Here is a 23,956-nt window from a genome sequence, read left to right on the forward strand (position 1 = left end):
GAGACCAGCTGCTGGAGGTTTTGGAGGACCTGAGGAGACCAGCTGCTGGAGGTTTTGTTGTCCCATTCTGGTCTGGTGGAGGATTGTAGCTGCTCAGCTTTTCTGTTTGTTGTTGGGGTTTTTGCTGGATGGAACAGGTTCTAAAACCCATATGCACGTTCTACATTAACTGTAAACTGCCCATGCCAGATACAGTAATGCACCCCCATACCATCAGAGAGGCAGGCTTTTGAACTGTGTGCTGACATCAGGCTGGATGGTCCTGCTCCTCTTTAGTACTGAGGCTGTAGCATTCTTGGTTTCCAAAAATAAAATTTAGATCTGACCACAGATCAGTTTTGTCCAGAGGAGACAGTAGCGGTCCTGGACAGTATTCACACATCTTGTCTTCTTTGTATGATAGAGCTTTGAGCAGCATTTTTGGATGGCATGGTGAACTGTGTTTACAGAAAATGATCTAGTGTTCCTGAGTCCAGAACAGAACCAGACCTGTTTTTAATGCAGTGGCCCCTGAGGGCCCGAACATCACGACCATCCAGCCCCGACTTTCAGCCTCGTCCATTGAGCCCAGACTCAAAATATTTTCATGATCTGCAGATGATGAGCTCTGCAAAGTCTTACCAGTTTCTTGTTGAACGCTGTTCTGAAGTTGTTCCAGTATTTTTAGGTGCAGGTATTTGCAGACTGCTGAACCTCTGCCCATCTTTACTTCTAAAAGATTCTCTTGAAACTCTAGAAAGATGCTCTTTTTATACCCGGTCTATTTACTGAACTAATTAGTTGCAAAAATCTCCTCCAGCGCTTTGTATTTGTATTTGTACCACTTTTAATTCTTTGTTGCCCCTTTCTCAACTGTTATTGGACGTGTTGCTGCCATCAAATTCAAATCACTTCTTTTATCTTAATTCAATATATTTACAAAGTCCCATTATGAATAAAACAAGTTCATCACATTTGCAAATCTATGCATTCTGTTCTTGGTCATAACTTCAATCTGAACTGGGGGTTCTAGTTTGAGCCCGAACGAGCAGAAATTTTAGACTTCCTGTTGAACTTATGCAGCAACACAAGATGAAAAAAACAAGTTTTGATCACAAGCATCAACTTTAAGTTTTCTTAAGTTTTGTAAAGTTTGAAATTCTGCTACCATTTGTAAAATAAGGGCTGAATCTTCTGCACGTCTTAAGTAATGGAGACCTGCTGTTAATAAAGTCAAATAAAAAAATGACATGGGTGAAATCCTTCACTTGAGCTGTTTAATTAAAATACACATCAGTACTATCAGGTTCTCAGTTTACATCAACAGTACACGATCGCCATACTTCCGTTTTTCTTTTTGTACAAAGAGGTATCAGTTATATAAAAACACACGACAGTTTTAAATGAGACATACATGAACACATTTCAACCATACTTCAAGTGTCAGGAATCCTTCGGCCTGCGCTCGTGTCGGTGCACGTGCACAGAGCAGAACTGGCATCAGTTGACCCGAAGTGCAACAGGGACCTGGCATCGGGACCGTCGTGTTTTAAATGAAAATGTGCTATGACTAATAAATATGCTCCCGTGTCCTGCAGGCGTGCTGGCACCGCTCCAAACAGAAGGAGGTGAAATGGAAATGAGTCTGTTTCTTTGCTGCACGCTCGTGCCGGACACTCAAATACAGTTAAATTATGCTCCATAAACAGAATTTGCATTAAATATTCTAGCCATGCAGTATATTCGGTTGAGAAATAACTTAATGTTTGTGTCGCAGCGATGAACACGACAGAAGATGTAACTCCACTTCGTCTCTGACTCCACATTGCAGAGGCTTGATTCACTCCAATGATAAATAGTCAAAAACGGTGGATACAAAAAAAGCTAGTAAACTTAATAAAAATAAAACAAGCTGTTTTTTTTGTTAAATTCTGCTTTTTTTTGGATCTGTTAAACTTATTACTTAAATCCAAGATTATCGGAGAGTTCTGCTCCCTCTCAGTATTCACAGTAGCTGCTGTACAATTATAACTCCTAGATTGCACAACTACCAATATTTTTTAAAGCTAATACTTTTCTATCTGTTTGAACAGAAATATTTAACAAACATACAAGAATGCAGAAATTCTTACAAAAGCTGAAATAATTATGCCAAGCCAGTAGGTGGCGGCAACGTCAACAATAACTATCAAACAAAACAAAACAAGAAAACAAGTTTTCTGATCTGATTCTTGTTTGGTGGCAACTTTAAAGCTTAACTAGAGAAATTATTATTGCAGAAGAACTTGCTGAACAACAGCTGAAATAAGCTAAACAACTTGCTGAAATGTAGCTGAAATGGAAGAACAATCCTAAATTGCCAGAAGAAAGCAGAAATAACACATATTTGATGAATTTAGTTTAAATGAGCACAAAAATTAGGAATTTAGCTAAAAAATATTAAATTAAAAACAAAACATCTAAAAAGTAGCTGAAAAGGCAGAAAAAAAGCTTAAATTACCAGAAGGAAGTGGAGAGAGCTGAAATGAGTTTAAAAAAATGTGGAATCAACTGAAAAAGCTAAAATTATCATAAAATAGCTAAATAATCAGCTGAAATAACAGAAACTAGCAGAAATAGGCTGAAAGGAGCATAACAAGCTGAAATTAGCATAAATAATTTAATTAGGCTGAAAGTATCAGAAATTACCACCAAAAACTTGAGTTTATCAGAAACTAGCTGAAATTAGCTAAAAAATGCTGAAAAGGTAGAACAAGCTTAAATTAGCAGAAGAAAGCAGAAGGAACACATGGTTGCCCAAATAGGCTTAAAAAAGCAAAAATGAGCACAAAGAAGTGGAAATGATCTGATAAAAGCAAAAAAAATTGCCAAAAACAGCTGAATAGTAGCTAAAAAAGACATTGAGGAGCTTAAATTACCAGAAGGAAGTGGAGAGAGCACATTTTAGCTGAATAAGGCTGAACACAGTTGAAATGAGTGCAAATAATGTGGAATTAGCTGAAAAAGCTCCAAATTATTATAAAAAAGGCTAAGTAGCAGAAAAGGCAGAAAAGGCTGAAACTTGCAGAAACAAGCTGAAAGGAGCATAACAAGCTGAAATTAGCAGAAAGAAAGATGCCAGAAGAAGCACAAAATGTTGTAGTTGGCTGAAAGACCCTGAAAGGATCAGTAAACAGCTGAAAAAGCAGCTGAAGTCAGCTGAAAGTCTCTGAAAAAAGTTAAAATTTGCACAAGGAAGCTGAAAGAAGCTGAACCAGAACAAAATGTGAAAGGAGCAGCAAAAGGTTGTAAACAGATCTAAAAATTTGAAGGATGTAAAATGAGCTCAATTCATTTTCTATGAGGGTAAAAGTGACAGAAAAGGCTAAATATTTCAAAAAGCTAAAGTTGCACCAATAACAAAAGTTTTAGCAGGACTGTCCTGAATGAGCTGAATGTTTTTGATTTATGATTTGCTGAAATAGCACAAAAATTGTGGAACGACAAAGATGCTGAAAAACCTACGGATGAAAAATGGATCTCATCAGTGAGAATGCTTCATGAACATTCACAGAATTAAAAGCTGCTAAATGCATCTTAGAAAACCTTGGTGATCCGATCCGGTCAAAGCAGGTGTAAAAATCTAAAAAGTCCATATTCAGTAATCCAGGTATACAATCCAACAATTTTCAGTCAGGTCATCTGGACAGTTTATCTATTTATTTTTTTTGCTGAAATGTTTCACCTTCCATCCAGAAGGCTTCATCAGTCAAGGAAACCCACAACACAAAACTGATTCTTCCCCCAAACAGCTTACTCCAAAGTAGAACAAACCAGTTATGTTGGTGCCAAGATTGTGTTTTTGGCACGCCCCCTCCTCTGTTGCTGGCCCTCTTCCTCATCGACAGTCATGTCAAACTGGTTTAAAACCAAAAAGTCCATGCTCAGTAATTCTGACTGAAAATTGTTGGATCGTATACCTGGATTATTGAGCATGGACTTTGTTAGTTTTGAACCAGTTTGACATGACTGTCAACGAGGAAGAGGGCCGGCACCGGAGGAGGGGGCGTGCCAAAGAGACCATCTTAGCACCAACATAACTGGTTTGTTCCACTTTGGAGTAAGCTGTTTGGGGGAAGAATCAGTTTTGTATTGTGGGTTTCCTTGACTGATGAAGCCTTCTGGATGGAAGGTGAAATGTTTCAGCAACAAAAAGAAACTGTCCAGATGACCTGACGGAAAATTGTTGGGTCAGGTGTAACAATGTTACAAAGGCACCGCCGTTGTAGTTTCTAGCACAGGCTTAACGCACAAGGCAAGGCTGCAAAATCATCGTTTCTCAAAAACCTCAGTTACATTTTGACAACGCACTAATGAACTAACTAAAAAAATAATCTCAGATTTTCTTACCAAAAATGCTGTTTTTGTTTTTGTGTGTATAAATGGTGCAAATGCAGCAGGAAAGTTTGTTCTGTTTGTGTGGACAGACACTTCTCGTGGTTCCTCCTGCTGGAGTTAAGAGTCCGGGTGGAGCGAGGCTACAGTGGCGTCCGGGACTAAGAGGTGGAAGGTCGGAGCGCGCGGCAGGAGTGGCAGCAGGCCTTGCTGTAGTACCAGTGGCTGCACAGGTTCACCTTCAGGGCCAGCAGGCAGTTGGTGGAGGGTCGGTCCTGGCAGCTCTCATCTGGGACAAAATCAGAGTTTAAAGTCCTCTGCTGAACTTAAATGTTTTATCTAAACCAGTGGTTCCCAAACCTGGTCCTTGAGGAACACCATCCCCTGCATGTTTTAGTAATTTCCCTGCTTTGACACACCTGATTTGAATGAATGGGTGCTTAGCAGGCTTTGGCAGAACTTGAGGAAGTAATGAAATCACTGAATCAGGTGTGATGGAGCAGGGAAACGACTAAAACATGCAGGATGGCGTTCCTCAAGGACCACTGTTGAGAACCATTGGAAACTCACAAGCTGATGCTACATTTGGAAGCAACATACATATTTTTATTAGCTTTGTCTTTTTTAAAGTTCCTTTTGCAATTATTTTTATTTGTCTTATAACCTAGAAATCAAATGAGTTCCTTGAAGGTTTGAATAAGTTCATTAGCGATGAATAAAAGTTATGTAAAACAAAGCAGATGTAACATATCCAGAGTTATTTGAAGCTCAGAGAAAACTCAACTTTCTGACTCTGAACATGAGCATGGTACTTTGAAACAGGTGGAGCTGGCATCAAATGTCTAATGACAATCACACAGCAGATAAAATACAGAAAATATGTTTATTATTACTTAAGTATCAAAGATTTCTTGATATGTAGGAGCTTAACAGATGTGCAGCAGGATCCCTCTCACTAAACTTTCACATCCATCTTACTAAACATTTTGGAGATGAATTTACTGAAAATTACAGGTAAAAAAAAATGTGTAAAATTCTGGAGTCTGAATGACTGAAAATGAACCTAATGGATTAATCGTTTTGTATATTTTCATATATTATGAGTTGGATTTGTTGGGTTGTTCATCTGATGCCACCTTCACCGTGCACCGAAGTTAGGAAGCTTGGGTTGATTCACAGAGTTGACAACCAGTTCACCGGCTGAAGCTCAGGTGTGCGGTGTTACCTGGCGGCTCGGTGGGGCAGGGCTGCAGGGTGCAGGTCTGTTTAGCCACTGGTTTGGTGAGGGGGTCGCAGCCCCGAACAAACTCCCTGCCCTGGTAACACTTCACATCCCTCATTCTCACTCCAACGCCGCACGTCTTTGTGCACTGAGGAAACACAAACACGTTACAGTTAAAGGGGGGAAACGGCTACATCACAGACGATTCTACAGATAGTTATCTAAAATTCGGTGTGGTGGTAGCAGAGAGTCTTTGCTGACACATGATCATATGAGAGCGGTGTGTCTCTATTTTGTTTTGCTTTAGTTGTAAATCCCTTTTAAAGCGCTTCATAAATAAATGCAATTTTGATTAAAAAAAACAGTCTATTTGAAAATTAGCTCAAACCTCAAATTTTCTGAAGTTGTTTCAATATAAAATGGTTTGTAGAAGAAATTTTAAATAGAAAGTTATAGAATTAAAAAGAAAATACATCACATGTTTGCCCTTTGTGACGGACGGCCCTCGATGAGTTTCAAATAAACGAACAATTTCATGAAAGTTAGAAACAAGAGCATGGAGGCGGAGCGAGGCGTCGGGGCTTTGTATCCTGTTTCTCTAAAGCTTGTCATCAAATTTGATGAAGACTACACCCGATCGGTTGTAAATCAGCTGTGTTTACCTCGGACCAGGGGGTGGTGTACCATTTGAAGCACGGCCTCTCAAAGCAGGTGGCTTCCTCTTCGGGCTTCTCGCTGCTGCTGCACGCCTCCTCATCAAAGATCTGAAACTTTCCTCCGCTGATGCTCACGCACAACACGATCCTCCTTTTCACTCCGCGCCCACAGGTTGTGTTGCACTGCAGAACAAAACAACAACAGCATATTGAGTTATTTAACAGGAACTTTATTTTATCCCTGAAGCATTTTGCAGTATCCCTGTGAGAGCTTCAGGTGTGGATTTAGAGTCGTGGTTTCACCCGTTCCCAGTCTTGGCTCAGCCAGTGTGGAGCGCAGTCCCTCTCCCCGCAGGGCTGCACGGCCAGCGGCTTGTTCTCTGGGGAGCACTGGTTCTCAGGAACCACCCGGCCTTCAGGAGTCTTGCAGTACACGTGACGAACCATCTTCCCATGGCCGCAGGAACCAGAGCACTGCAACAAACACGGGTCAAAGGTCACGCTGAAGAAAGCTGATAAAAGTAAAAAAATTGCCATAGTTTGCCCTTTTACTGTTTGTCACCAGGTTTTTGGGTCCTCCTTATCACACAAGCTACTCCAGACAGACACTCTGACATTATTTTTCATATTTAATTCTGCTAATCAAATAAAATATAGAAACCCATTGCTGCCACTAAAAAACTGTAAAATCACGAGTTTTAAAAGCACATTCATGAGGATGAAAGTCATTTTTATGACTTTCATCCTCATGAATGCTTAAATACATTTAACTCTGCAGGTCATCCCTGAAACTCTGACACACAGAATCACAAGTCCAAGTGTGAACGGTGTCGCACAATAAAAACATGTATTATCTGCAGCATTGTTCATTAAAATGGCTCAACACTATTAATGTACTACAGAAAATATACATACAGGCACACTTAATGATATTGTAGAGTATTGCATTAGGTAATACATTCAGCAAGTACTTTTACTTTTAATACTTTAAGTATTTTTAAATGCAAGTACTAATTTACTTTTACTTAAGTAAAAACGTTAATGTGGTACTTCTACTTTTACTAGAGTACATTTTTGTCTGTTAGTTTGTACTTTTACTTAAGTACAGTGTTTGAGTACATTCTCTACCCCTGATGGTGATACTGAGACAAGATGCGAACGTGTTCTTGTGTGTTTCACTGCGTGCAGCTTGTGTAAAACGTACAGGACCCCACTCTGACACAGTCCACTGGCGTTCGCAGGGCGGACCCGTGCAGTTTTTCACGTTTGGCGGCTGGGTCATGGGGTCACATGGTCTGGTCTCGTCAGAGCAGCGAACATCACGGGTCACCTGAGCTTTGCGGCCACATTTAGCAGGGCACTAAAGAGAAAGAATCTTTGTAGCGAACTCTTTCCGTACGTTTTTGCACGAGAACAGAACTGGAAGTGATTTAATTCAAATGAAACGGTGTTTGAGCCTGAGCAGGGTGAGTCATACCTCTGCCCACTCTGCTACCTCCCACTGTGGACCGCAGGCGGGACTCTTGCACGCTCGTCTCTCCATGGGTCTCTCCAGGTCGGCCATGGTGCAGAGGTCGCTGTAGACCGAGCTGTCGAGGCCCGGCGAGAGCATCTTCCAGCAGCGAACCTGGCGAAACTGGAAACCCTCTCCGCAGGTCCGGGAGCACTCGCTCCAGCTGCTCGCCTCCCATCTAGAAGAACACATTGACCTCATCAAACAGATGTTCTGGTTTTATTGGAACAGGAAATAAAAGCATCAGTGGGTTGTACCTCGGCTGACACTCTCTGCCGATGCAGAAGTCATGGACCGGCTCTGGTCTGGTCAGCGCATCACAGTACATGTCGTGAACTTCGACGCCATCGTAACGAACGCACGAGACGAAGGACTTTGACACCCCTGGATCATAAACAAGAAGCCAAGACGGCCTCATTTATACAACTCATGAAAGAAAAGAGTTTATCCAGATCACAACATGTTTGATTAAATAACTATCAAGGTGTTGACAGAATAAAGCGTCTGTGTTGACTCAGAGCAAACTTCAACCATTAGAGTTTAAAAAGTGACACAAAAAGAACCAGTTTGTGTATTAATCTGGTTTACATCAGTATTTAACTGTGTGTGTTCCTGCTATTGTTTTGATTTTTGATATTTTTAATTAGTTTAATAAGTTTATTTGCTTTTAAACCCTAACTGGGAACAAGGTCTTTATACTAACCAAGTCCTGTATATGTTGCAAATGTTGCTTTATTTGACATAAAATGTTTTTTTTTTTTTAATGTTTTTGTTTCTGTCAAATTAATTTGAAGTGAACAAAACTGAATTCAAAGGAACATTTGACTATTTTATAATAAAACTTCACACTTCATTGGTTTGAAACTACCATTTCTCGGACTCCACTGTGAGGGCTAGATAAACAATGGAGCATAAACTAAGTTTTTTTTTTTAAATAAAACGTTACAGTAAATATTAATTTACTTTAAATTGATAATGTAAAATGATGACCTGCATTCAAATGTGCCTGCAATAAAGTGACAAACCTAAAGACAAATGGGTTGTAAATCAGTCATTTTTACTAATTTTGAGTTAAAATGATGTGGAAGTAGCTGAACACATAATCCAGATCACATCTTTGTTAAAATCAAAGCATAATCCTTCAGTGATAGTATTTTTTTTTATATTGCTGTGTTTGAAAAGTTTGTTGTCAGAACTAAAAACAAAAGGATGTTATGAGGTTTTCAGCTTCAACTAGAAAATGAAGATGAAAAAACGTAATATTCCTAATCTGAGATGAGTATTGGATTACACCTTTCGCTGACGACACAGTTGTTTATTGTCGAGCTAGAACAGTTGTTAAGGTTTTCCAGCTTTTGCAATCCGCTTTTGACATCATCCAGTCAGATTTGTTCCATCTTAAACTGGTGCTAAACGCCGACAAAACCAAAGGGATGTTGTTTTCAAACAGGAAGTAGGTCCCAGCAGTTCTTCCTTCTATTTTATCCTCAAATGGTGTCCCGATTGAGTTTGTCGATTCTTATAAATATTTGGAAATCTTGGTCAATTCGCATCTCTCTCTTAAGCCCCATGTTAAAAACTTGGTGAATAAACTGAAAGTTAAACTGGGTTTCTTTTTCAGAAACGGATCCTGTCTAAGTCTGAATGGAAACACCTTGTCACTGCGACTTTCCTTCCCTCCATTGATTACAGTGACATTATTTACATGAACGCTCTTGCAAGCACCCTGTAGATGTTGGATGTTGTCTGTCACGGTGAGCTAAGATTCATAACTGGCTGTAACTACCATACCCACCATTGCACCCTGTATTCACTGGTTAACTGGTCATCATTAACTTCACGCAGACTCTCTCACTGGTACATTTTCATTTTTAAATCACTTCTTGGTCTGCTGTCTTCATACATCTCCTCCAACTTGTCTCTGCGTGAGTGCAGCTACAGCGTGCGCTCTCAGGACATTATTACCTGCAGTGTCCCCTCAGTGCAGACTGAACTTGGGAAAAGGGCCATCTCCTACTCCGCTCCTGTTTCCTGTAATATCTTGCAAAAAGATCGGAAGCTCTCGACCTTGACCTCTCTAAGTGGCTTCAAACATCTGTTAAGTTCCTGGCACTAGCAGACAGACATGTTCCTGTTTTTAGTTTTCTACATCTCTTTGTAGCTGATTTTGTTCCATTTCTATATCATTTCTTCTATTTACTTTTCATTTTATATGCTTTTTATACGATTGTCTGTTCCTCATCTGTGTTCGTTGTTAAAACAGGTCTCTCTGATAAATGAGTCCTCGTGGCTCAATGGGACTAACCTGTATAAATAAAGGTTGAATGACAAAAAGTATTGAATTACCAATGGAGCAGGTCATGCTGCAGGGCTCCTGAGAGGAAAGTTTCCAGCGGTACATGTCTGCAGGGCTCAGCTTCAGGTTCTTCTGGTAAAACCTCTGATTCCCCCTGTGAAACGTACAAAAGGTGAGGGGAACTGGGAGTTTTTATCTTCTTTACCTTCAGCCACGTCTGCAAACGCAAACTAAAACCGCTGCAGATAAAAACTTGTCAAGGCAATAATTATTTCTTCAAAACGTCATTTTAAATGGATATTTTTAGGACTTTTAAAGATACAAACAGGGCAGGCAGTCACAGTGTGGTGGCTGATTTACAGCCTGCAAACCTGCAAATACGTTATTTCACCACATCACATAAAAGCTGTACGCACATTCTTGTCGTAACGCCGGTGGTTCCTTTTGCCAGAAGTTCATATGAAACCTAACCTCCCCTGAGTTTTAACTCCATGTCAGCCGGTCCAATTCTAACTTTTGATTTCCTCCCAGAGGTGACGACAGTGTTTTCCCTTCATGCAGTATTTCTCACTTTTCTTACGAATGCCTGGAATTGTTTGCTTCTGAGTGCAGCAATGTTTCTTCTGCATTCCCTCCACGCTCATCTGCTCTGTTCATTTACTGTTTGTTTTTTTAGATGAAAGTGTGTGTGTTATACCTGCAGACTGCAGAAACAGTGAAGCCACCATGAATTATTAACATGATCAAGGTAAAACCTGCCCAGTGTGCATGTTCGTCTTCCCTCTTGACTGGATCTGTCTGTAGCTCAGGTGAATTTTATGTCCTGGTCCACCTGCTTACGATCCAACTGCACCGATTTATTGTCTGCATGTCTGCCTGCTTTACTGCTGGTATATAAACTTCACTGACAGCTTTACTGCCTGTCTGTCTCGGAGTCCACCTGCTTTCCTCTGCAGGAGAAACTTCATGAGAGAAAAACCGACTTTGAGTGAGTTCTGTCTGATAACCTGGTTCTGTTGGAGCGGCCGGAGGTCCTCCCGTTGAACTGAACCGTTCTGTTCTGGTTGTCTCCGCTGTCGTTGCCTCTGTGGCCCAGAGTGGACTCCAGCGTCTCGTTCAGGTCTGTCGGGTTGATCCGTTCCAAGCTGCCCAGGTCCACCTCAGGTGGGAACAAGCCGTCTCCCCCCGTCAACAGCTGGTTGGTGGAAATGTTGATGAGCAGCTCGTCCGGGCTGATTTGTCCATCCAGGAGGACCCTCCATATGAGGTTTGTTGAGTCCGGCTCGGTGTCCAGGGGTCCACCGTCAGGCGGCGGTTTGGCAGTGCTCACGGTTTGGCTGCTGTTCCCTTTACATGCATTACAGAGGAGAATGTGAAATAGAAGTCAGTATGAGGCTAAAATAGTCACTTTGTTATTTGCACAGTCAAAACCTTCACTTACATTTTTTATTAACAGAACTGGTTAAAATTAACGGCATAAAGGAGGGATTTAAAAAAGGGACAAATCAGACGGGAGAGCGGGAGCGCCATGACAGATGAGACGGTTTCAGTATGATGTCAGCTTGTGTAAAAGGTGCGCAGCGACTCTTTCTGTCCGCCTCGGCCCTCCACACAGAGCAGAAACATGACGACAGTCAGCTGAGCGAGCTGAGAGCCCGCAGGAAGGCCATTACTGCTCATGTTTGGGATGCAGCCATTTTTAAAAGACCAAAAAGCCACAAAATTCTGAATTTTTCATCTGCTGCTGATCCCCTTTATGTGTTCATGTCATAAATAATTCACAGCTTCAAAAGGCCCTTTTTTTTTTTTTTTTTTTTTTACACACATGCAGTAAACGGAGCAGGAGAGAGGATCTGGTTCAAATCTGACCCACCGTTTCCAGCCCAGTGGGACATGGAAAACGTATACTGGTATATTCTTACACAAAGTTCAGGGTCTTGTTTTAGATGTTGCCTCATGATGCTCAGAGGTGAACAGGTTAAATGTGAGCTCATCTGCAAGGATAACGTTTGAAGAGAAGGCCCTAACCCCCCTGCTGCCACAGTGAAACAGTAAATTATTCAACTCTTTGACCACAGTCGTTCCCAGAACACTGAACCTCTTCCCATCTTTATTTCTGACCGACTCAACCTTTCTGAGAGGAAGTTATTCAACTTTTATATCTCTGCACCATTACAAAACCTCTCCGGTCACTTTTCTGGCCTCCCTTCTGACTCTTTCGATGCGAGTCGGTTTCATCACAGAATTTCTTAAATGTAAATTATGGATAAGTTCAAGTTGTTTTTACCCGTCTGCTTTGGGGCGGCTGCTTTGTCCTGGTCGCAGTCGATGGCCGCCGTCTCTTCGTACACCTCGTTCGTCTCCTGGCCCTTCTGCCCATCAGCGCCACTCGTTTGCAACTGGTCCCCCGGAACGTCCCGGTTATTTACGCTGCCGTTAGGGGCCAGCGGGCCACTCTCCTCCACAGACACCTCCCCGGCTGAGGAGTCCGAACCTGTGTAGACAGGAGGAGGTGGGACAGGAGGCAGGGCGTCTCGGTGGACGGTGTATTCGTAGGTGATGTAGGGGGTTCGGCCGTTCTGGTTCCAAACCTGAAATTATAAAAACAAGTTGAGGAAATTATTTCAAATGATTGATTTTCTTTAACTTAAGTCGCACAAGTCAGAAAATTGCCATTTCATACTGTAAATACATCCTGGGACATTTATCTGATGGACTGAAGTACTGCTGTTTAATAATGTGCAATAATTAAACAACAATAAAAAACAACAAGTGGTTTATCAGTTATTTTCATTCAGGACTTTCTTTGAGGTTATTGTGAGGCCTGTGGTGCTTCTGTAAACCATGCAGACATGTGTTAAATCAACAACCAATTAATTTTCTCATTGTCCTCAAATTTTAAAATACAAAATTCTTAAAATAAAAAAATAAAAATGAAAGAAAATGATTTTGGGAGAGTATTTGTGAAGCTCAGCCTGTGAAATGACATGGATCTACATGGTGATAAACAGAAATTAATTATATTTATTGGTTTAAACCAAGGTTTCCTTTAATACATGATTTGTAGTCTAATTTATAAAGTCCTAACAAAGATGTGTCAATTATTTTTCTTCTTTTAAACACTTTATTGTTTACAAATAGTATTATTATTATTGTTAATATAATAATAATAGTAATAATAATAAAAATAATAGTAATATAATAGTGATGTTGATGATGATGATGATGATAATAATAATAATCAACACTAAATGATGATAAACATAAACAGCAACTAAAAAAAATGGAGCTCTCTTAAACAGGACACCAAAAAGTAAATAAGAACAAATAAATAAATATAATAAAATATCAAATTTAACCAAATTCAGCAACAGCATAATCAATAAAACTGTCCAAACATCTTTACTGTCAGATATATGTCCCAGGACATCATTACAAGAGATTAATAATCTCAATGGATTACTTTCATGGTAAAATAAAGGTTTAAATAAAAAACATATGTACCAGACAACCCTGTATTTTTGTTTTATTTTACAAAAACGATATAAAAAAAAAGCTGTTTCTAGTTATTTTCTGTCATATTATTTTACATAAGTCATGATACTAACTTTAGTTGCATTTTTCTTTTGTTTCCATTCACCTTTTGTCTTTTACCTGCTTTTAGCTCCTTCATCTTTTTAACCCTTTTTAAACAACCATAAAAGTGCCCAATCTATTTTTATTACAGCCAGTAGTCTTTAACACATGAAAAAGGCTGATCAAGACCTGGAGTTGCTTCAGTGAAAACAGTGAGTCGATGCAGAGAAATTAGTGTACCAGGATATTTATGGCCTGGTCAATGGGGCCTTTGGCCACAATGTATTCGATCCCAGTCTCATAAACGTCCATGGGTCGGCGGTATTTGAAAACGGTTCCTGCTGCGTGGAAGTTCTGGGGACTGTCCAACTTGTAGGCACCGTTAAAGAAGAAATTCCCCGCCTGGTCAGTCACAGCTGGGGAGCAAAAAGCAAAGATCCGTTTCACGGTGTTTAATTTTTCACTGTAACGTGTCTCATGTTGATCAGAAGGAACTGGACGCACCGAGAACATCTGCAGATTTTTTTCTCTCAATGATCTGGATGTCCCAAGATCCTTCGGGAATCTGCGTGATGAAAGAGTAACCTAAACAGCAAGACACAGAAATGTAATCAGAAACTTCATGTTTTGACGTTTTTCAAAGTAACGTTTGAAATATCTTTACGTCCAAACAACTTTATAAGATCGTAACGACAAAAACTGGCAACAAAACGTGCATAAATAACAATAGATATTAATTATTTCACAAAACGTTTAAAGACAAATTGCTCTTTAGTGAGATTTGATGAAATCACAGGATCAACAAGGTAAAAAACTGAAATTTGATTATTTGTTTAAGCCAAGGATTCCTTAAATATATAAATTGATGATTAATTTGACTCTCAGTTAGCTCTTGTGCATGAATGCCAAGCCCTGCTGCTAAAATCCTCAATATTAATAACTTTTTTTAAATCTATTTGAGAGAAGTTTTATTAATTTCTGTTGTCTGAAGTGTTATTAAATTAAAAAGTAGTTTAATCTCAAACCAAAATGGTTTATCTTTTTCTAAATGGTAACAGTCACCTTACTATTTTTAGGTTTAATAAAAGTATTTAACTATCTGCAAAGTTATGTACCATTTATTAGGTAGTGATTGGTAGTAGAAAATCGTCAGTAATGAAATGGACTTCTCGCCGTTGTGTTCAAATAATTATGTTTATTTGTCATATGCAGGTGAGCACAAGGTCAACCATGCAATAAAATGTTCAGGATGAGAAGAACTGATTCTACTCGCTAAAAGCAAAGAACAAAAGCCTGCAAGAAAAGTACAAAATAAAGTACCAAAACGTGAAAAAGAAATAAAATATTTACAAGGTCCAAAAGAAAAATGGTCATCAACAACAAGGTCGACTATAACGGTGCAAGTATGAATTTGTATGAATAAGTATTTCAAGTAAATAACACAAGCTAAAATATACATGCTATATATTGCACATAACATATACTGCACAGATTGTGAGACAAGTGATACAAGTTTAATGTTTTGGTCTTCTCTGCCATGTTCTGCACTAAACAAACACTAGCACTAAAAAAAAAAAAATGGTCAGCATTTTCTGGAACATGTACAAATGGACCTTCTTTCAGCAAGAAAGTCGCTGGTTCAAATCCCAGCCCGGGACCTTTCTGTTTGCATGTTCTCTCCGTGCATGCGTGGGTTTTCTCCGGCTGATTGGTAACTCTAAATTGTCCCTAGGTGTGAGTGAGAGAGTTAATGGTTGTTTGTCTCATTTGTCTCTATGTGACCCTGTGATGGACTGGAGACCTGTCCAGGGTGTACCCCGCCCCTCGCACAGTGATTGCTGCTGGATATAGGTACCAGTGATCCCTGTGACCCAAAAAGGGATAAGCAGGTGAAAGATAATGGATGGATGGATGGATGGATGGATGGATGGATGGATGGATGCTCACCCAGCGTTGTGGCCCCACGGCGGAAGTTTCCAGTGACTCTGCTGCAGCTGCTGCCGTCCCCCCGACAAACACCACATTTATCCAAAGTGTTGGACGAGAACAGAACGCCATCGCATCCGATCGGCTGCGCAAGAAAGTGAGATGTAAAAACAGACACAGAAAAAGGGTTAATCTCTCTCCTAAAGAAAAATAAATAAATTGACGAGCTGAAACAAACACACACAAAAAAAAAAAATTAAATTGTATTAAACTAAGTGCAAAGCAAAAACAAACATGCTAATATCAAACTAAAATATTGCAGGTAATAAAGCAAAATGACACGTTTTGCACTTGACTTTGATTTCTTTGCAACTAATCAAGGCTCATAATGGAAGAAAGATTTTAAATCACTGATGTGACGAGTGATTTTGATTTTTCCTGCTCAGGAAAGTGAATGTTGTTCCAAAACAATATCCATGAAAGTGTTACTGAGTTTTTAATAAATCAGTCTATGAACAGTTCAGACAAAGACTGCAACTTGTTTATTCAGAAAAAGGCCTGACCCCGACAGAATTAGTTGATAATTTAGAAACTATGACAATTTTTGTGATATTGGACATTTACAGATATATTAGCAAAACAAATTAAACTAAATGACACTTTATTGCTTGTTATCACTGAGGCCTGAGTTAGGTGTGAGAAGAAATAACGACATTAAAAAGTGGTAAAAGTTTTTTTTAATGGTCCTTTTTGGAAATAATTCAAAACGAAGAAACAGATAATGAAATGAAGTTAAGTAAAACATGAAATATCTTACTTTCATGCTTCTCAGGCTGCTCAAAAAGTATAAAAACTCTTTAAAGATTTTAAAACGAGATGGCTGGAGGACATTCAGAGTTGCTTCACGTGTGTTTCCTTGCACTCGTCTCGTCACTATGACTCTGACTGATGCTGACTTACAAAATCCTTAATGTCAAATACTTGAAAGCTGTTAAAAATGTAAAAAAGTTCAATCTTCCTGTCAGAACGAGCCTGAAGCGTCATCACATCAAGCTGCTGACAGATATTCCACCGTGCTGGACTCCTACTGGGAATGAACGCCCTGATGGTTGTCAGGTTAAAACCTGGACCAGAGCGATGAAAGCGTGGACTGACCTCACACGTCCCGTCCACGCAGACGCCGCGGTAGCTGCTGTACTTGCAGGAAGTGCCATCTCGTGCCGTCACCATGAGCTGCCTGTGGCCGTCAGTCGTGGTGCAGTGAAGGTCGCAGGGGTTACTGGAGATGTGAACGTAATCATCTAAAGACAAGTGAAAGATCACAAGTCAAGGATCAACGCTCCAACCGTTTATGCTTTTCACATCACAGAACCCCCCCCCCCCCGATAAACTCATTTATTAGTTTATAAAACTCATAATGGGCTTGTTGCTGCATTTCAATTTAGTTTATTTCCATAGCACCAAGTCACAACAGAAGTCCTCTCAGGGCACTGAACAGAAACATTCACATACATTAAAAAGTCAGTTAATAACGTTATTTCTCTGAGGAGCAGACTGCGTTGAGTCTCAACTTTGTCACAGACTCTCATCCTGAGCAAGCATAAAGGCAACAGTGGAAAGAAAAAACTCCCTCATGAGGAAGAAACCTCCAGCAGAACCAGGCTCAGGACAAGCGGCCATCTGCTTCGACCAGCTGGTTTTGAGAGGACAAGGAGGAGGAACGGACACAAAATGACAGGCCAGTGGCAACGTCATGGGTTTCATGGACAAATATAACTGAGTATCATCAGCATAACGACGAACATGCATCACATGCTGTTTAATAACTTTATCTATAATGGAAGGTCCAAGCACTGAACCCTGAGGAACTCCGTGACTAATTTTGTTGTAAGAAGAATATTCATTATTTACATTTACAACCTGGAAACTATCGCATAAAGCAAGGATTGTCAGAAAATATATTTTTTGCATTGTCTTTACAGCGATGAGACTTTGGGACATATTTTTGGACATTCCTCAAAAGTGAATCTTTCCCTTGTCCATTTCTAAACTTTTCACAAACTTTTAAGATCTAATAACTTCTTCAAAAAGAAATGTTTCCATATCAGTAATCTCCACATCATTTTAGGATTAATGCTGATCCTTTAATACGTTTGACCTTATTATCTAGTATACTTTTATATCTATTGCAACCGTTAAAATATTTAACTCATTCAGGATGTTACAGAAAGGTCTTTTAGCAACTTTCACACTTGTGAACTATTTAAATTTAATTGCATTTGGGGGTTTTTTCCCCTTAAATTGCAAAATTCTGTGCACAGCTCTGTACTAAGCTGTTTCAGCACAACTGAATTATTTATATTTGTAGTTTTTAACTACAGTTTTGCTGATCTTCACCTTTACCATTCTGCTGGCTTTAACTTTAAGCTACTGTTTTGTTGGTCTTAGCATTTAGCTAATGCTTTGATAGTTTTATCTTTTTGATCATGTTTAGATTTTAAAGGTTTGCTCTGATTGTTTGAACTTCAACAATTCAGTTTTTTCGACAAACTTGAGCAAAGTGATTCAGCAGCACTCAACATTCATACAGAATTTTAAAATAAAATAGTTTTTCTGCTCATTCCATAAATTTCAGTCATTTTAATGGCACCACTATTTTAGCATCCATCCATCCATCCATCCATCCATCCATCCATCCATCCATCCATCCATCCATCCATCCATCCATCCATCCATCCATCATCTTCTGCTTGTTCTGAAGTCAGGTCTTGGGGGCAGCAGCTTGAGCAGGAGGTTCAGACATCTCTTTCTACAACCACCTCTTCCAGCTCTTCTGGGAGGATTCCAAGGTGTTCCCAGGCCAACTGAGAGACATAGTCTCTCCAGCGTGTCCTGGATCTTCTCCAAGGTCTCCTTCCAGTCTGACATGCCCGAAGCACCTCTCAGGGAGCATCCTTACAAGATGCCCAAACCATCTCAACTGGCTCCTCTCAATGTGGAGGAGCAGTGGTGCTACTCCGAGTCTCTCCTGATAACTGAACTTCTCACCGAGTCTCTCCTGATAACTGAACTTCTCACCGAGTCTCTCCTGATAACTGAACTTCTCACCCCGTCTCTAAGGGAGAGTCCAGCTACCCTGCGGAGGAAACTCATTTCAACTGCCTGTATCTGTGATCTCATTCTTTCAGTCACTACCCAGAGGTTGTGACCATAGGTGAAGGAATGTAGACGGAATGATAAACAGAGAGCTTTGTCTTACAGCTCAGCTCCCCCTTCACCGCAACGGACCGGCACAGAGTCCGCAATACTGCAGACGCTGCACCAATCTGTTTGTCAATCTCACGTTCCATTCTTCCCTCACTCGTGAACAAAACCCAGAGATACTTAACCGCCTCCACTTGAGGCAGATCCTCACCATCGACCTGACGAGAGCAATCCACCTTTTTCCAGTTGAGGACCACAGCCTCAGATTTGGAGGTGCTGATTCTCATCCCAGCCGCTTCACACTCGGCTGAGAACTGCTCCAGTGAGAGCTGAAGATCAGATGATGCCAACAGGACCACATCATCTGCAAAGAGCAGAGAAGGAATCCTGAAGCCACCGAACCAGAATCTCTCCACCCCCTGGCTGCACCAAGAAATTCTGTCCATTAAAGTTATGAACAGATTAGGCGGCAACGGGCAGCCCTGGAGGAGTCCAACTTACTTCTGGCAACGAGAACCAAACTCTCGCACCGCAGGTCTGGGGGCTTTTCTGCGTGGAGTTTGCATGTTCTCTGCTGGACATGGGCACCAGTGACCCCCGTGATATAAAATGGTAGAAGCGGGTAAAAGATAATGGATGGATGGATTTTGTTTCAAATAAAATTTTTATGTATACAGTATTTAGATTCATCTTTTTACACGCATTGACTGTCTGTGTGTTTTTTGGCTGTTCCTACCAGGATACAGAGGTTTCCAGTGGTAGCTCCTCCCACTGTAGAGCTGTGAGTTAAAGGACCAACACTGCTCCTCTCTGAAGCTCCTCCCCGTGGCGGGACATTCCTGTTTAACAGAGCATTCAAAGAGGTCTTGTCACTCTTCTTAAGTCCTGGTTTTACAGCTTGTTGGACAAGTTACTTCCTTTTAAGTCGTTATCTGAGCACAGATGGGTTTTCTGTGACTCCATCACAGTTTGGAGCACTTCACTGACCACAACCGCGGTCCCTCTGCTGTCAGCCAGCTGGAGAGACTGTGTTTGTGTGAACAAAGATGTGAAGTAAAGTGATGAGAACGGGGAGTCTGAGACTCACTTTAGTGTTGCAGAGATGGTATTTCTTGGCTGTGCCTGTGCAGGTCATGTTGTCCTTTCCAGCAGCAACTTTCTTTCTTTGGACAGGAGACAAATATTTGGACATAAAACAACACGGTAATGCTTGATGAACATCAGGCTGGAGTTAAGTCAACCTAAATGATTTATAATGAACATTTTAATGTACGTATTAGGTGATTTATCCTCTGACTTCTGCATCGGTGCAGGTGTAACAAAGCACAAGACCTTACTGAGCACGCCGTCTCCTCTAGCTCTCGGTTTTGTAAAGTTTTCACAAAGCTGTCATAATGTTCATGAGTGCTTAGATGTAAAACATGGTGTTCAGAGTGACTGACCTCTGTTTGAGGCAGTGTCTCTCCTGGGACATCACCCCCCCTCCGCAGGTTCGAGTGCAGGCTGTCCACTTGGCCCACTCGCCCCACCAGTAGGTGGTCACTTCCAGCTCCTCTTCAAGACTGTTGGAGGCAGTGCCCTCCTCCTGCCCACCCTTAAACACAATAAAGACCCACAGAATATAAAAATGTATTTAATGAATATCAATAACTGTTAATTCTTGGATGTCGTGCACAAGTCATTTATTGTGTGTTTTGCTTTCAAGGAGCCAGAACTTCATGACAACAGAGGCTTTTGTGGATTCTTTGGGTCTTTTTAAGTTGGTATCTCACTGGGCTGCAACTGGTGAACATTATTCATGAGGGAATCTCCTGAATGTCTCAAATCATCTTGCAACTTTTGTGGACGCCCTTAACTTCTCGCATGCATCACAGAAATGTGCAACCACGCTGCTTGAGTCATGTTTAGAAAGACTGTGCAACTACTTTTCTCTCAAAATAGTCTAGAAGTTGTTGTGGGTGTCTCCACCTTCTCCAGAGTTGTACGTTAACACCTGCAGGAGATGTCCTCTGACAGAAAACATCTGAGGCGAATGTCTAAAACACACGTTGATGATCAGTAATTATTCATGAAAAGCTGGTCCAGATCTGCCCGTTTGTTTTTATTTCAAAAGTGTAAAAATCAGAAACTAGGGGGCGGGGCTAAGCTGGGTTCAAGGCTAGCAGAGGAGGGCAATAAAATAATGTGCACGGCCAAGAACATTGTTTTAAAACAGCTGCACACAAAATCACCATGACTTTCCAAAACTGGACATTTTAAATGTGGATCGCCGGTCACTTGATTGCAGAACCTCAAAATCAGTAACACTTTACAATAAGGTGCACAAAATGTGATTAACTACTAGGGAACTAGTAGGGAACGAGCTGTGTTCATTCGTCCTCATCTGTTGTTTGGAGCATTGTTTTGTACTTTTACTGTTTAGTGTATTTCTTAGTTCATGTCTTAGATCTTATTACTGTTTTTCTTTACAATTTGTATTTTTGTCGGATGTAACTGGGACCCTGTGTACATAGTTTCGTTCCACCTCATGTACCACATGTGATGTGAAAGACGACAAAGAACCTTGAATCCATCAGGAACAAATTAGGAGCTAATGGGTAGTTAATCAGTGCTTACTGGGACACACAGACAAGCCTTATTAGGGGACGACTGGTTTGTTACTAAACCTAGTTAAGATGACAGCAGTACAAGATTATGAAATTGATCGTATCTTTCATCAATAGGTTTAAAAAGAAAATCCAATAAAACCAGTAATCACTAGGAAACAGGTTTTTGACAATTACGAGCTGTGACCTCACTGGTGTAGGGTTTATTCAGAACCCACATGGAGAATTTCTCCTCTTTCTGTGGTAACTAACCAGTAGTCCCCTAATAAGGCTTGGCTGCGTGTTTCCCAGTAAGTACTGGTTAATTACCCATTAGCTCCTGATTCGTTCCTGAGAGGTTCCTCAGTAGTTGATCAAATTTTGTGTACCTTTGTTGTAAAGTGTTACCTCAAAATCCAGCAAGGCCACAATAAAAAAAATGTATTTTCTAGTTGTCCCTGCGATCTCGAGTCACTAACTATTCCTGCGACAGTCGCAGCTCAGTGAGATACTTCTTTTAACTCTGACCTGTAACTGTTCAAGAGAAAAATGCTCCTAACTCAAGGGCTGAGCCTGTTTTGTGTGAAAATAAAAGAAACAACTTGGAACTGAACACATTTTCTAAGCGGATGTTTAGATACTCGTCACAAAAACGCAACGTGTTCCTAAAAGCTGTAAAGAAATAGTGTGAACTGTAGTTTTGTAAGTGACAGTGACAACAGCAGCTGTGTGATTGTTGGACCGTCAGAGGAGCGTGCGTAAACGAGCGTCAGCGTTTTGTGCCGAGGCTCCAGTGTGTGAAGATGCGCAGCATTTCCCACATTCCTGATATGGATTAACAGCATTAACTGAGGCTGAAGCCTGCATCCATTTATTCAGACGGGCTCATCGGAGTGACCGCTGGAATGTGCGCTGAGCTCCTTGTAAAGGTGTGAGGCAGAGCAGCTGCGAGGGAAACTCTACAAAAACCAGACAGGCGGCGTACGTGGGACAGAGCGACAGGCACGCGAGAGGAACGAAAGTGAGGATTATTTAATGTTAGATCATGACAATAAAGGCTGAACGTAATGATTTGCTCATCTCACAAATATATTCTATTCACAAATTGTAAATATATGAAATGTTAACATACAATAAGGTGATTTTTGTATTTTTAGGCAGCAGGTGTCATCAAAAATGAGATAGACGCAGCGAACGGCTGTAAAAACAAGTGGCATGAATAAAAAACAGCTGGAAGAGCATTTGACGCTAAATAAACTTGCAAAATAAACAGCTTCTTTATCTCTAATATAAATATTGAATCTTTCCTTTAAAATGCAACAAACACATTTCCTCCTTCCGTTGTCTTTAATTTATTTAATTTTTATTGCGCATTTATTCATTCGTTCACTTTTGTCACCGAGTGTGTGACGGCTCACACCCTCAACAGGTTGCCGGTTCACCATAGCACCACATAGACTAAAATAATACATTTTAAAATAAAAATCTGTTTTGTTTTAAACTGTCATTTACTTTGTTACCATTTCCTTAATGAAATAATGTTTGCAGCGCTACGTGTTTGGTGGCATCTTCTACTTATTGATTGTGATTCATTTGCCTGATTTAATCCCATTAATAAAAACTGACTAAAAATATGTGATTAAGAAAACAAAGAGCTGCAGCTCTGTGCTACAAAGAAGCAGCTAAACAAACTATTATCGGCTGACAGAATCGGTGCCAACGTAAACAACTGACTTGTGTAAAAACGATGATGTATTTTTTTATATTATAGGTTTTGTTCAAACTGCTGAGGGAGTTTTGACTAAACCTTCACTGGGTTTCGCTCTGAGCAGCTGATAGCTTGATGACCACGTGAGAATTTCCACGCGATTCTCCAAAATGATTGCTGTCTACAGCAGGAAGGACACTGACTGCTCATAAACACTCCACAGAACCCCTATTTGAAAAAGCTAAATGCATTTTTTTTTTTTACTGTGGAAAGAAGTTAAAGTACCAAAGACATGAAGGACTAACATTCAAACCAGAATTAACGATTTACTGAAGTCAAAAATAAAAATAAAAGATTTAGTGAATCTGAGTTAGGTAAAAGTTTGTTTTGTACCTGTGAGCCTCGGGCGGACAGATTTCCCATAGACACCACCAGAGTCAGGAAGCCAAGGAGGACCACACCCGTCTCCCCAAACTGCTCCCACGACCACACCTTCATCCTAACAACAAAAAAAGAAAATGTTGTTGAAAAAGCAAACTTTTTTACAAAAATGTGCGTGTTGTCACCGACTGAGGGGTACAAAGGGAAATATCAGCACCACTAAAGATTCTGCAGCACTTATGAGCTTTTTGCTGAGGAGTACGGGGTTTGCCCCAGCTCCAGTTTGAGGATTCTGACTTCCTGTCCATTATGAGAACACGTGCATTTTGTTTCCTTTCCGACCCTGAAGTGTTTTTTAAGAACATCTGTGGTGACACCTGACGTGCTGCTGGACACTTTACCTGCACAGAAACTCAACTGTTTTGAGACAACGGGTCTAATCAGGAAACACCAAGAACATGGGCTGAATAAAGCTCGTATCTAAACATCTGTTCGCAGAAAGTGAAGGGTGTGTTTTCAGACTACACAGCTGCGCG

General features: G+C 40.5%; 1 protein-coding gene across 1 annotated transcript; it reads right to left on the minus strand.

Annotated features, from left to right (window-relative positions):
- Positions 1-4,514: 4,514 nt before the first annotated feature.
- Positions 4,515-23,537, minus strand: adamtsl2 (ADAMTS-like 2). The gene is made up of 18 exons (XM_037680181.1): positions 23,433-23,537; positions 20,189-20,340; positions 19,834-19,909; positions 19,483-19,585; positions 16,698-16,843; positions 15,564-15,687; positions 14,121-14,201; positions 13,857-14,032; positions 12,328-12,631; positions 11,048-11,387; positions 10,091-10,194; positions 8,002-8,128; positions 7,709-7,922; positions 7,436-7,591; positions 6,535-6,705; positions 6,238-6,414; positions 5,579-5,723; positions 4,515-4,642 (listed from the first exon to the last, which is right to left on the minus strand). The coding sequence occupies exons 1-18, from the start codon at positions 23,535-23,537 to the stop codon at positions 4,515-4,517; spliced, it is 2,829 nt and encodes a 942-aa protein (XP_037536109.1).
- Positions 23,538-23,956: the final 419 nt, after the last annotated feature.

Source organism: Nematolebias whitei, chromosome 8 (assembly GCF_014905685.2).
Source record: "Nematolebias whitei isolate Nwh7 chromosome 8, NemWhi1, whole genome shotgun sequence".
Classification (NCBI taxonomy): Eukaryota; Metazoa; Chordata; class Actinopteri; order Cyprinodontiformes; family Rivulidae; genus Nematolebias; species Nematolebias whitei.